The 14691-nt window shown below is 33.0% G+C and overlaps 1 protein-coding gene across 6 annotated transcripts in view; it reads right to left on the reverse strand.

Annotated features, from left to right (window-relative positions):
* SLC4A10 (solute carrier family 4 member 10) overlaps positions 1–14691 on the reverse strand; it is a 361700-nt gene that overhangs the window by 120697 nt on the left and 226312 nt on the right. For all 6 annotated transcript variants that reach the window (XM_031960579.1, XM_023499232.2, XM_023499231.2 and 3 more), the window contains exon 5: positions 6969–7129. In XM_031960579.1, the coding sequence (XP_031816439.1) occupies positions 6969–7129 (161 nt within the window). The remainder of the gene's footprint in view (positions 1–6968; positions 7130–14691) is intronic.

A 14691-nucleotide genomic window follows, 5' to 3' on the forward strand; every position in this document is an offset into this window, starting at 1 on the left:
GAGGAACCTTTGTGTTTGGTGCTGTGCTGAAGGAGTAGATTGGTGTTAGCCTAATCCACTGCGTGGGGACTCAAGATTTCCTGTTGGTTTGCACTGGTACGGCTTTCTGCTGGCTTGCTGGGATGCTTCCTGTCCTGGATAGTACTTTTCTTTTGCCTGAATCCAAGTTTCACCTCATCTTTTTGCAGGTTCTGTTATTTCAAAATTTGTTTGGGGGCATTATTTTATGGTTGGTTGGAGATAAATCTGGAAAATTTGTAATAATTTACTACTTACTTTACCATCTAGCCTCCCAGAATTCTACTCAAACCATTTTATATCTCTGAGGTCCCTTCTAATTCTAGATTTATTATCCTATGATCTTTGTAGAGAGAATTAAGAACATAATACATTCTGCTTTTTCTTCTCTCTGGTTTCCCTAGGTTCAGTTGGGTACAGACTGAGCTCAGTTATGAAGAAAACATAGTCTATTCTCGTTCCAGTTTATGTTTACATAATTTAATGCTCATTGGAAAATTGTATCACTTACATATTCATGTCAAATGTTTTGTCCAATATTTTGAGATCTGTTTAGTCACAATTTTTTAAGTACCTAAGAACTAGACAAAAATAATTTTAAAGATTAAATTGAGAATAGTTTGGATAAGTCTAAGGACAGAAGTTGGAAATTACTTGACATTTTATTAATACTGTTAAATTGGTACATGTTAAAATGAGGAGTGAGAACTGTCAGGCCCAAATTATTCTAATAACTAGAAGAGAGGGAAATAGAATATCAATGATTATTGTTTAATCGAGAAAATGGAGATTTAATATGATCTATTATTGTCTAGATTTAGGGATAAAATAAAATACTAGATTTGAAGAAGCTTTTAAAATTTGGAAAAAAGTTAAAAATTTCAAATAAATGGAAGAGAGTGCTTATTTTATGGATGGACAATAAACTGTCCAGAAATGAATAGGAAGTAGAAAGCTGGCTAAATTGTGCCTAGAAAATCATGCTTTTAAAGATGCAAGCTGTTCCCTATTGCAAAAGCTGATTTTAGAACACAAATATCCTCCTGGCAATATTCTCTGGTTGTGAACCTTGGCTTTCTACCCCCATGAAATCAGAATTAAGAGAATGACTATAAGATTAGCAACAAAAGAAAAAATGATTTTAATAAGATTCAATTGAATAGAGATAAAAAGCAAATGAGTATCTAGGGGAAGATAATTCAAATCACAAATATTCAATAGGAGAGAATTCTCTGAAAACCATTAATGAAGGAGACCTGATCTAGCAATATTTAAGAACATTATTTGTTGCAAACATTTTCCTGTAGCATGTATTCTAATCTGTCAATAAGTTCTTAGATGGCATCATATACATCCTGTATACTGCAAATTCTGCACTCACTTTGGGAGATATTTTGGCAACAAGGAGCTACAGACTAATTAGAAATCTGGAAAAGAACCTTGAATAGGTTTCAGGATATGAAAACTTTAATTTATAAGGTTGGATTCAGAGAACTTAATTGCTTTGAGCAATGACTTAAAGTTTAACATCTTAAAATATACCAAAGAGACATGCCCTCAGTGGGATGGAAAGGAATAGAGAAAGAAGCATAGTGTGAAAATATAATTCAGAAGCAAAGTAATTTATAAAATGAACCGAATTTTAGACAGATTACTACTGGAAGAAAACATCCTAAGGGAAACAATGGAAAGCATATCTTTTTTGAAAATCCGGAGTTTAGGCAAAATTATAAAAGATGCTTCAGAGGGTGAATTCTTCAGAAGCTGGCAAATAAAGAAGATTATGTAATCTATCTCACAAATTTGAAGTTGGAGAGGGAGAGGAAATTATTCATGTTCCAAAGTCAAGATACCACATCTATTCAACACCACTAGCATCCTAGACACTGTCAACTAAAGAGGTTGAGCTGTACTAATGCTCTTCCAGAACCCTTAGTAAACTCATCCAATTTCTAAATGAATAATTTTCTTTTAGTTGGAGACTGATTCAGTGCTGCCCTTACTGTTTCATACATTCACGTCAAAGTATGCTGTATATTAAATCTGGACTTCTTCCAGGTTCTAGTTATTTTAAACATCAGCTTTCAATATATTCTTGGTGAAATACAACAGAGGAATTCTCGGTTGGAAAATGTTGCAGCTAAAGGTATTTCTCCAAACAATTTTCTTTCCCCACTAATTCATTATTCATTATCTCTCAAGAACTATTCAATCTAGAATAAATGAGTAGGTTTTTAATAGCTAAAGTAAAAGATACTTTCTCTCAAGTTATCCTAATTTATCTCTCATTACTTTAACCCCCTAGGAAAAAATGAAACAAAAAACTAAAAAAAAAATTCTTATAATAATGTGCAGCCATTTTTTTTTAGTAACAATATGGTCTCATTGTACTTTTCCTTTTGCATGTCATCCATGTATGTTAGAAAATACACTTTCTAATACATCTCTAATAGAAATGCAATTAAAGATTTTGTCATTAAAAGAATATTAAGAAAAATATGTTACTATTTAAGCACATGAAAGCCCTTAGGATTAAAAAAAATCTATTCCACTAAATTCCTCATCAGACTATTTTCATTTTCTCAATAATAAAGCTTAAAGTCAATATCTTCTGTAGTCCTCATTATATTCTTTAACAAATTACACTTATTATTCCATTTTTGATTTTCCAAAACCCATTTTCATGTATTTATGACCTAAATACATTTGCTTTCTGTACATCTATGCATATGATAATAGGCAAAGGAGTTCTTAGGATAGCTCTCTAAAGCAGAAAGGCACTTATCAAAGTGTCATCGTGATGAAATTCTGACCCCAAAACTTTAGAATAAAATAACTGTCATGAGAGTTAAATACAGTTCTAAATATAAGATAGCTGAACACACCACAAGTGCATTTGTTGACTTCTTATGAAATGATGTTTCCCACAAAGTTGTGAGGGAAAGTTGACATTATGGATGGCAGAATCTGGTTTCAAAAAGTTGTTAACAGGATCAATAATGAACTGAATCTAATACTATGATATTTACCAAATAAGTAGAGTTTTAAAAAAAATTTTAAAACTTTTTTATATGAAGAAAGAACTGGGAATTCCAATGATGTTTAAACTCAGTAGTCAGTAGTATGCTGTAACAAGAAAAAAAAAAGCTTCATATGATTTTGGACTCTGTGAAAAGAAGTAAAATACTGAACATCAGAACAGTGGTAGTTTAAGTCTACTTTTTGTTGTATTAGATGAATCTGGAATATTGCATGCAACATTTTAGAAAGAACATTGATTAAATTAGAATTTATTCCAAAGGAGGGCAAGTAGGATGTTTTCAGACAAGAACATGTTATAAGAATTAAGAATGTTCATTCTGGAAAGATCCAGTACCTTTGTCTTCAAAATCTCAACTGCTGTTCTATGAAGGGGTTAGACATAAGTAGCTGTAAGCATTTATTAAGCTTCTATTACATATGGTAAAAAGATAAAAACAATAACTACTGACCTCAAGAGGCTTATTCTCAGAGAAGAGTCGAGCCCTGGGGATGTAACACCTGAAGCTTTGAGGGAAGATAGAAACTTTAAGAAGTAAAAAAAAGAAGGAAAATATTCTAGACATGAAGGGATAGATAATTTGTGCAAAGACAGAGACAGGAGATGGAATGTTGAGTACTGTATTAGTGAATTGGGTTAGTCTGGAATGTATACGTATAAGGGAGATTAATATAATATTAATAATTATAATAATAACATTAAAAATGGAAAGGTAGCCTGAAGCTAGATTGAAAAGGGCTTTAAATGTCAATCAAAAGTGTTTCTATTATTGTCTAGAGGCTATTGTGAAGTCACTGGAACTTCTTGATCAGAATAATGATATGGTCAAAAATATCTGCTTTAGGACTATTAATTTGTCGGTTATGTGAAGGGCAGAATGGAGCAGAGAGAGACTGGAAGTAAAGGAGCATTTATAAGTTATAGTCCAGGCAAGAGTTAGAAACAAGAGTTGTATTATGATTAAGTAGAAAGTAATTTACATACATACATACATATATACATATATATGTTACACAAAGCTGGCAATTCTTGACAGTTATATTTGGGAGGAAAAAGAAGTAAAGAGTTGAGAATTCCTTTGAGGTTGTGACTGGAAGTATGACCATGAGGAAGAAAGGATGGTTTGGGGAAAAGATACTGAGTTATATTTTAGACATGTTGAATTTGAACTATCCACAGAAAATTCAAGTAGAAAAATCTAGAGACAATTGGTGACTCTGGCCTGGAAAAGGAGAGAGAGGAAGATTTTATGATGATCTACAAATTGAAAATTGAAATTATGAGAGCTGATAAAATCACTGAGGGAGAACAGAAGATATGGGACAGAGTCTTGTAGTACTCCTGTGTTTATAGGACAAGGCAAGAATGATGGTTCTGAAAAGAAAACTGAGGAGTAGTCTTACAAGTAGGAGAACAAGAAGAGCGAAGGCAAATAAAGACAATATGTAGGAGAAGGGAGTGGTCAACAGCTTCTACAATAAAACTCATGATTTCTAAAACAGAATTAATTGTCTTTTAGACTTAGCCATTCCCCTCTTCTTACCTTCTCAATTTCTGAGGGGGGAACCAAGATGCTTCCGATAACCTAAGTTTGCAACCATGGAGTCATTCTTGCCTGATCTTCCATATTTACTTAGCCAAATTTTGTCAATTTTGTCTTCACAACATGTCTTTTATCCATGCCCATCTATTGATTCATTTCACAACTATCTATTCCAGGCTCTCCTCATCTTTCATCTAGACTATTTGTGTAGTTTATTAATCGATATTCCTCCTTTAATTTTTCCTGTCTTTAGTCCACCTTCCATACAGCTACCAAATTGACATTTTCTAAACCAAAGATTTTACTATGTTTCATTCTGCTTAAGAAATTCCAGTAGTACTCTATTAATTTTAAGACAAATACAAACTCTTTTATTTTCCATTTAAAGCCTGTCACAATCAGTATCCAGCTACCTTTCCTGGTTTATTTCATATTCTTTGTTCCATTCAAACTGACCCACTTTCTGTTCCCTATACACAACAATCCATCTCATTTCTGTACTCTTTTACATGTTAGACTGTTGCCCATTTCAGCTCTACTACATAGTTACTTAACCATCATGTCCATTGCCTCAGTTTCCTCATCTGTGTAAAATGAGTGGCTAGACTAGATGATCCCACTTTCAGTTCTCTTAGTTGATGATTATGTTCTTAGTTATTCAGTAAACATATATTTACTAAATGTTTAGCAAGTGCCAGGAACTGTACTAAGCTCTAGAGAAGAGGTGGGGAACTTTTTTCTCTGTCAAGGGTGACTTGGATATTTAGAACATCATTCATGGGTCACACAAAATTATCAACTTATAGAACTCAAGCAGTGGGAAGTTGTTATACTTAGCTTTCAGCTCACCATCGTCTGTGGTTGCCTTAGTAAATGATTTTGTGTTCCTTATATGGCCCACAGGCCAGACATTTCCCATCCCTACTTTAAAAAAGCCCAAACCCATCTTTGCTTTTATGTAGCTTGTATTATAAAAAGGAATATAACATAAAAATGGATACATGCAAGATATACACAGTATAACTGGGATCTAACAATGAAGATGAGGTTGTTGTTGTTGTTTGTCCTTTGTTCTTGAAAAGGACCATGACATCATTTGCATGCAATGCAATGACATGCAAATGAATTGGATTTAAGTGAGGGAGGGCTATGGGAATTCACCTGTTTCACTTTCCCCTCCAGAGCCATCTAGGTTCAGTGGCCATATATAGATCAGAATGATTGGAGATTGTTATGGGCCAGAACTCTGAACTTGAAACAAAGGATTCTTACAAGGTACTATGTCAGTATAATTGATAGAGACAATAGTTATTTAATTTAGCATGAGTATGATTGATTTAATCCTACAAGGAGATGTTATGGGCCAAAAATTTGAAACAAAGTATTAAGTGGAATTGAGGAGACATGGTTAAATCTAGTGTACCATTGATTTAATCCTACAGCAAATAATGGTTTCCTAATGATATAATGATTGGTTTGTACTCAGTGTAGAGCTTATAAGCTCGAAGTCTCAGCCAGGAGATTCAGAGACAAGTGGACAGAAGGTGGTAGGCTGAAGCTGGAGCACAAGCCCAAGCCCTTGGACTCAGACAGATTCATCCCATCTCAGACCACTTTGGTGGCAGGCTCTTCTCCTTTACTTACTTCTCCACTGAACCAAGACTCCAGAAGACCTCCAGAAAACTAGACGAACCCTAAGTGAAGGAGATGAGACTTTGAAAGAGATAATAAAGGATTTGGACTTTAACCCCTGGCTACTCATGTGGTGATTACTAAACTGAAATGAAGGCTACTCCCAGAGACCCCAAGCAAACCTCAAAAGACAACATTACATTTTAGAGAGAATATTACAGAAGATGGCCCTGGATGCAATAGGAGGCCTTAATCTTTTTAGGTTAAGTTAGGTTAAGGTTAAGTTAAGGTTTTCAACACGTTTAGGAAAGGTCTCCTACAGAAAATGGGATCAGATCAGAACTAAGTCAGGAAAAGTAAGGAATCAGAGGTGAGGAATGAGAGTATTCCAAATATGGGAAATTGTCATTGTGAAGGCACAGAGTCAATGATATGTCATTTGTGAGGATTTTCATTTTCAAAAGTTTCGTTTTAGAAAATTTAGAGAATCAGAAAAAAAATAAGATTAAGCTAGTTTGGCTTCCTGGAGATCATTGATTAGGAAAACTGTAAGGAAAGAAGTTTGCACTAGCATTTTAGGAGAGAAAAACAAATTATGTACTGAAAGAAATAATGATTTTGTAAAAATGTTGCCCCAAAGTAATGATGGTTATATTTAAAGTTTTTCAATAGAATCAACTAGGATGCTTTATGACTATTATTAATTTATGATGAATAGAAGGGAAAAATCTATACCTGCAATTTCCTCTAGTGTGTTAGCCCTCATGTCCAGCAGCACAGTGCCATTCAAGATACAACTTCTCAACTCGAATAAACTGTGCAGGGAAAGAGTAGCCACATATGGCTTGCTCCACCTTTCTCCTCCATCTTCTACATCTTCTTCAAACTTCAGCCACCTACATCAACAAAAATGCAGTTTGAAAACATTAGATATCATAATGTAACATTTTGCTGTGCTCAAAAAAGAACGTTGTTAATAAGTGTCTGAATGCCATTTAAATTCAGGTCCATGTGGCATTTATGAAGTGCTTCTTATATCAAAGATCTGATTCAGAACTGGATAGTTCTGGATAATAAGCAACAAAGTTGCCAGTTCAAATCTGTCCCCATCACAGTGATCTAGGAGCAGGTTCTCTGGAAGTCAGAGGAAAAAAATAGTGCCTGCTCTTAAGCATCTTACATGCTAATGTGGGGGGGGGGGGGGAGAGGGAGTAGACACTGTAAAAATAAAAATAATGTCAGGGAATGGAAAGTACTAACTACCACTTTCCTTTTTAAAAAAAAACATTTTATTTTTTCCAATTATATGTAAAGATAATTTTTAGCATTCATTTTTACTAAATTTTGAGTTCCAAAATTTTATCCTTTCCCTCCCCTCTTCCTAAAACAGCAAACAATCAGATATGAGTTATACATGTGCAATCATGTAGAACATATTTCTGTATTAGTCATGTTGTAAAAGAAGAAACAGACCAGAAGGAAAAAAAACCCCAAAATAAAGATGAGAATAGCATGTTTCAATCTGTATTCAGAGTTCATCAGTTCTTTGGTTGTGGACAGCATTTTCTATCAAATTGAGGGAAACTAAGTCATTAATAGTTGATTAATACACAGTATTTTTGTTAGTATATAAAATGTTGTTTCTCCTCACTTCACTTTGCATCTGTTTGAATAAGTCTTTCTGGGTTTTTCACAAATTCACTTTTTTCTCATTTTTTATAGCACAATAGTATTCTGTAATATTTATATATCCCAGCTTGTTCAACTATTCCCAATTGATGGGCATCCCCTCAATTTCCAATTTTTTGTCACTACAAAAAATTTTAGTATAAATATTTTTGTGTAACTATCCCTTTGTAATATAGAAGCTCCATGAAGGAAGGATTCAGACTTTTTATCTAGGCTCAGCACTATTCCTTACTCCCTGCTCTCCAACAGGTTTCTGCCTAGAATCAGAGCTTACTGTTGAGTTAAGGGATATGGCTGGAGTAATAGGGTCAGGTTTGAGTTTAGAGTTCAGTGCTCTGGAAATGATATATTTCGTGGAGCTTACACAAAAGTGTAGAATAAGTTACCTAAGTGATTTTGGTCCCCCCGCACTTGACAAAGTTTGATTTTATCAGTCAAAAAATTTATTAGCCATCTATTATGTGCTGGGCACGCTATTAAATGCTGGATAAAAGAAACAAAAGACAATCCTCAAGGAGCTCTCAGTCTAATGGGGGAGATGACAAGCAAACAAAATATATATAAATAAGTTGCATAGTGGATAAATAAGAAAGGGAAGAGATTAGAATTAAAAAGGATTGAAATTTTGTCATTTAGCTTTTGAAATTCAAAGCAAAACTAATATAACTTGGTAACAAATCCATATATTGTATAACCCTGAAGAAACAAACTTTGTATAATAAATTAATAAAAGATACCAGTAAAGACCTATTATTGAAAAGTAGTATATTTTTGTAGTATATTTTTAACATAGAGGGTTTGTTGGAACTAGCCTGAAGTGGCTCCTAAGAGTCAATTGTTATATTTTTCAGGTTGAGTATTTATACCATAGAAACTGGTAAATGCTATAAGTAGTACTTAGCACAGGCCCCACGCAGAGTAAGTACATAATAAATATTTATTGAGTATTGATTCACTGATTATTGTGAACTATTGTTTTACTATCTATATTATGCAGATTAAACTTTAAAGTTTGAAATATAAATACTATTTTTTCTAGAGAAGGTTGTCACTTACCAGCATATACATGATTTTAAATCCCAAAAAAGATAATTGCTACCATAGACAACCATAATGATAATAATAGCTGACATTTTTATAACAATTTAAGGTTTGCAAAGCACTTTATATATATTGGTTTTGACTTGTATTAAAGATATACTATTATTTTTTTAAGGTCACCTTAATTTTTTCCATGAGAGCATTTTAAAACTGGTAGTAACCAGAACTAAAATTACTGACATTATAACAACAAACATTATGGTATTTCCCTCAAATAGACTTTTTTTGATAGGTGGTGATGGATGTATGTGTATGTGTGTGTGTGTGTGTGTGTGTGCACATGTATGTGGATAGGCACACATGCAAGAAAAAAAAGTGTCCACTAAAAGGAATTCAGTTTAAATCAGCAAGCAAAAACTTAAGTGCCTACTTAAGTAAAGTGCTATGTGCTAGGAATCTAAATGCAGAAATTAAACAATTTCTGCCCTCAATGAGTTTATGGTTTTTTTATGTATGAAAAGAAGGACAATGCAAGTAAATGTTCTAAGAAAAGAAGATAAGAACTGGAAATGTTGAATAACTCCATTTTACTGAAATATAGGGATCATAAAAGGGAGCAGAGTGAAATAAGCCTAAAAAATAATTTTGAACGAGATTTCTGATGTCTTTGATTACCAGCATTAAAAGTTTAAACTTAATTTAGCAGGACATTTTTAAGATCAGTAATTATCAATATTTTTCAGTTATTCGGAGGTCCTAAAGACCCTAAAGACTACTTTTCTAATCTGATATTGTTTCTCACCATGACAACCTAATCTAATCTATAATATGGCTTTTTAGAACATAACAAACACCATTTGAAATTTTTTTTCCATTTTCCAAAAGCATTAATTATGCTGCAAAACTGCTTAACACTCTTTTTGTGTATTTAACTTCACCAAAAGTTAATATTAAATCTTAGCTGAAAGTATTGTTTTTATTTAAAAGTTACTAAAATATTAAATGTTTATTTTGTGTACTTCCCACTATGCTATATAGTAATAGGTCATTAATTTTTTTAAAGCTTCAGGCAAAATACTTAATAAAATTATCTATAATGCTAATGTCTTATTACTGCTATTTTTTAAAATAAAAAGATTATCATGGGGCAGGTATAATTTTAATTAAATCTTCTACCAAATACTACACCTTTGACAAATGATGCTATTTTCAGGCATGAAGAATACATTACAAGGAAGGAAACACTGGTAGTTTTATGACCAAATAATCTTATTAGGCTTAAAATCTCAGTTCTAGTATATAGTATCAGTAAAGGGTAAAGAATAAAATGGAAATTTTTGGCATTAGGTTCTTAAAGGTCAAAATGAAGTTGGGATGAAGTTGGGAAAAGATGTAGGAAAGTAGATCACAATTTTGGAGAGAATATTTAAAGTTTAGCTCCTTCAAGTCATTTGGAAATATGAAGATATTCAATTGTTTTAGTGCTGCAGTTCCTCTAGAAATTATATATCATATATTTTAATACAATAAATATGCCTGAAAATTTTTTCCATAGCATGCAGAAAAACCCTTAAAAGTTTCCAGTCAATTCAATCTCCAAGGTCCCTTCAAGCCTTCAAGATCTTTTACTAAAACTAAGAAGATATTTAACAAACATCTAGTATGTACTAGATGTGGTTCAAAATAGGAGTGGTATAAAATAAAGTTAGAGAAATAAGTTAGAGTTAGATTGTAGTGGGCTTTGAATGACAGGATCAGAGGCTTAACTTTTAAGGAGTAGAATATTGGAATACTTTGAAGATTTTTCAACAGGGGAAGTAAAGGCAAGTATGAAGGATGAAATGGAAAGGGGAGAAATTAGAAGCAGGGAGATCAGTAGGGACACAATCATATTTTAGAAAAGAAGAAAAGTCTAATGTAGGGTATTTCAGTGGGAGTAAAAAAGAGGGAAGAAGATTCATGAGATGTACTGGATGTAATACCAATAGTACTTGGCAAATGACCACATGTAAGAAGTGAAAGAAAAAAAGATAAAGATGACTCTCAGATTGCAAGAATGCCATCAACAGAAATAGAAAATGTAAAGTAAGAAGATTTAGGGAAGAAGATAGGCAAGAAGAGATACATTTTAGACATGTTGCATTTGAAGTGTAGTTGGGATAGCATGTAGATAAAATGGTTTTGGGAGGAGATTGGAGGTTAAAAGGTTCAAATGGAAACCATGAAATTGTATGAAACCATAAAAGTGGAGGATATAAAGAGTCAAAAACAGGATCTTGGAGGATATTCATATTTAAAGATAAAAGGAAGTCAGTAAAAGACAAATAGCAGGGCCAGAATCGGAGAATCATCAGTGTGATGAGTCCCAAAAAGGAAAGGCTAAGAGAATATCAAGGACAAAGGGTAAATGGTGTCAAATATTGCAAAGGTCTAAGTTGTTTCAAGGAGACCACTGATGACCTTAGTAAGTTCAATGACCAGAAAGTCATGAGGAAAGATATAATTAGTAGGAAGTTGCATGATATCTAGAAAGAAAGTAAAAACAATAAGTAATAGACAACACTTCTTAGAAATTTGGCAATTAAGTGGGGAGCGAGATAGAGCAATAACTTGTGGGAGAAGCATGGTGAAGGGAAATAATATAGAGGAGAAAGTATAGGAATAAATTGAAAGTATTTAAGAAAAGGAATGACAGAACAAGGGATTTTTCTAAGCTTCTAATTTAGGGTATAATTCATATAAACATCCACATGATGTTTTATATATATATATATATATATATATATATATATATATATACATGTATATATTATCTTTGTATATGTCAATATATATACTAGGCAGTTTAGCTTGATGAATAGAGAATTGGCCTTGGATCCAAGAAGATCTGACCCCTAAGACCTTCAAGTCCCATTTCTCCATTCTGTTCTAGACATTTTTTAAAGATTGTAAATGGCAGAATAGGTGATGAGGCTGAATTGGTATAGAAAATTCCTCAATGGGAGTTCCTTATACAACTCCAATCTCTATTTATATTTCTGTGCCCCTTTCTCTCTCCCTCTTCCTTTTCTCCTGTATGTGTATGTGTGTGTCTGTATGAATATGTGTATAGATACATATAGAGAAATGATAGATAGTTAGATAGGACTAGACCTGAGATTTTATTAGTAAAATAAATTCCTAGGGAGGTAACTCCCTTTATCAAAGACTTAGTCAAGAAACACATATGCTCTAGGAATGATGTTAAGTGCTGAGGACATTAAAAAAAAGAGTATGCATTCTCTTTGTCCTCAAAAAGTTTACAATATAATTTACAATACCACTGAATAAAGTCAGAAGTCCTTAGCTGGATTTTAGCCCCACTTTCCTCATCTGCAGAATGAGACTATTAATAGCATCTATCTCACAGAGTTGCCATGAGAAGTGAATGAGATAACAAATAGACAATAGAAGACAATAGAAATAAATGTGTGTATGTGTATATATATATATATATATATATATATACATGCACATATATGTACCTATTAATGTGTATATCCATATATAAAAGTATATATATATATATATAATATATTCAATATGAATTAAAGGTAATTTTGAGTGGGAGCCCACTAGCAGGTAGGTATAGAATAAGGCCCAGGTTTTTAAACTGTGGTTCATGATTCTATATGGGGTGTTATAACTTAAGGTGAGGGTCCTGAAATTATGATTTATTATCAGTAAATGTTCAATTTGTATACTTGTTTTATATAACTATATACCTGGAGTCATATACAAATTTCTCAGATAAAAAGGGGTCATGAATGGAAAAAAATTAAGAAGCCATGGCATAAGAAAAGATTAAGGGACTGTTTAATATATCGACCATACTCTGCACAATGTTCTGAGCACTATACAGAATGTGCTACATACGTACATGACTCATACCATCTCTGAGTATGTCCTTTCTGAATCTCTACTTTTTGAGTCTTAGGAAAGATCTTATTCAATAAGAGGCACTTGAGGTATACTTTAAAAGTATTTTTGAATGCTTCTGTGATAATCTCATATAAACTTTCCAAAGATAATGTCCTGCCTCCTTCCTTTGGACAAGTGGTGCCATATGTCTAGACTAAAGTCCTTATCACTTCTTTTTGTAAAAACTTGACCTTCCTTAAAAAAAACACAGATCAGATGTTTCTTTCTGAATAAGACTTTTCTACACTCTCTTAGCTCAAATTATTACTTATCCCTCCTTCTTGACGTGACTTAATCCTGTGCATATATCCCCTGTTTATATATTAAATGTCTCTAGCAGAATATAAGATCCTCAAGGACAAAGGCTATTTTACTTTGTTTTTAGAACTTAGCATAGAACCTTGCACACATTAGTTGTTAAATAAAATTGGAAGTACAATTCTTTTGAATTTTTTTTTCTTTAACACTATTAGTTTCTCTACTTCTATTACTTCTTTAACTGTTCATTTGATTCTTTATTCCCTTATTCTGTTAGAAACAACCAGGGCTAAAATATTGCCTTAAATTGCAAACTTGAGACAAATAATGAAAATCTCAAGAGAAAAGTATTATTCTTTTGATTAAGAAAAAAAAAACCTATTCAATTGATCAATGATGAACAGAAGCAGCTACACCCAAAGAAAGAATGAAAGAACACTGGGAAATGAATGTAAATTGTTTGCATTTTTGTTTTTCTTCCCAGGTTATTTTTACCTTCTGAATCCAATTCTCCCTGTGCAACAAGAGAACTGTTCGGTTCTGCACACATATATTGTATCTAGGATATACTGCGACATATTCAACATATATAGGACTGCTTGCCATCTGGGGGGGGGGGTGGAGGGAGAGAGGGGAAAAATCGGAACAGAAGTGAGTGCAAGGGATAATGTTGTAAAAAATTATCCTGGCATGGGTTCTGTCAATAAAAAGTTATTATAAAAAAAAAAAACAACAACCTGGATAAGTGCAGATCTTATAAACATCATGTGGAAGTTTATGTAAACTATTCCCTACACTAGAGACTTCAAAAAATCCATTGTTCTCAATCAATGTTATTTTTGCACTTTAAATACCATTGGAAAAAATAATTATAATAGACTTGAACCTATAATAGCCTTGAATATCAAGGGTCTTCATGACATCAGTTAATTTATTTTGATGGAGTAATCCTTTTTCCCCACAACTGTTTATGTATCTGAGGTTTGTCTGCTCCACACTGCTTTGCCTCTTCAAAACATTTGTGTAAAGAACTATTAGAGGATAGTCATGATAAGTCAGCCATATGTCCTCCACAAAGCACAGCTGCAATATCTGTGTGTACTAGTCTATTAATAACATTAGATGTTGTTTACAAAAGGGACATTGTAATTGGGTTGATTTCATTAGTTTATCATATGGCTTGTTTTAGGGCCTTAAAAAAGAACAGCTGTTTTTTAACAAGCAATCCTAATATCTAGGATTCAAAAATGTAGCTTCCCAATCTAAAATTTTGGTTAAGATTTATTTGGCTGTGATGGCTGACAAGTGAATTCAAAATACAGTACAGATGACATGTGCAATATGTTGATAAAAATAATCCTATTTGCTTCTTTGGCATCTTTTTTCTCCCTTGCCGTTCCTACTGCCACCAATCTAGTCCAGGTCCTAAATCATCTCTCAGTAGGATTATTGGAACGGCTTTCCTAAAACCCTCCCAGCCTGCATGCAGTCTTTTTCTTCTTTAATCTAG

The sequence above is a fragment of the Sarcophilus harrisii genome, chromosome 3 (genome assembly GCF_902635505.1).
Source record: "Sarcophilus harrisii chromosome 3, mSarHar1.11, whole genome shotgun sequence".
In the NCBI taxonomy this organism is placed as follows: domain Eukaryota; kingdom Metazoa; phylum Chordata; class Mammalia; order Dasyuromorphia; family Dasyuridae; genus Sarcophilus; species Sarcophilus harrisii.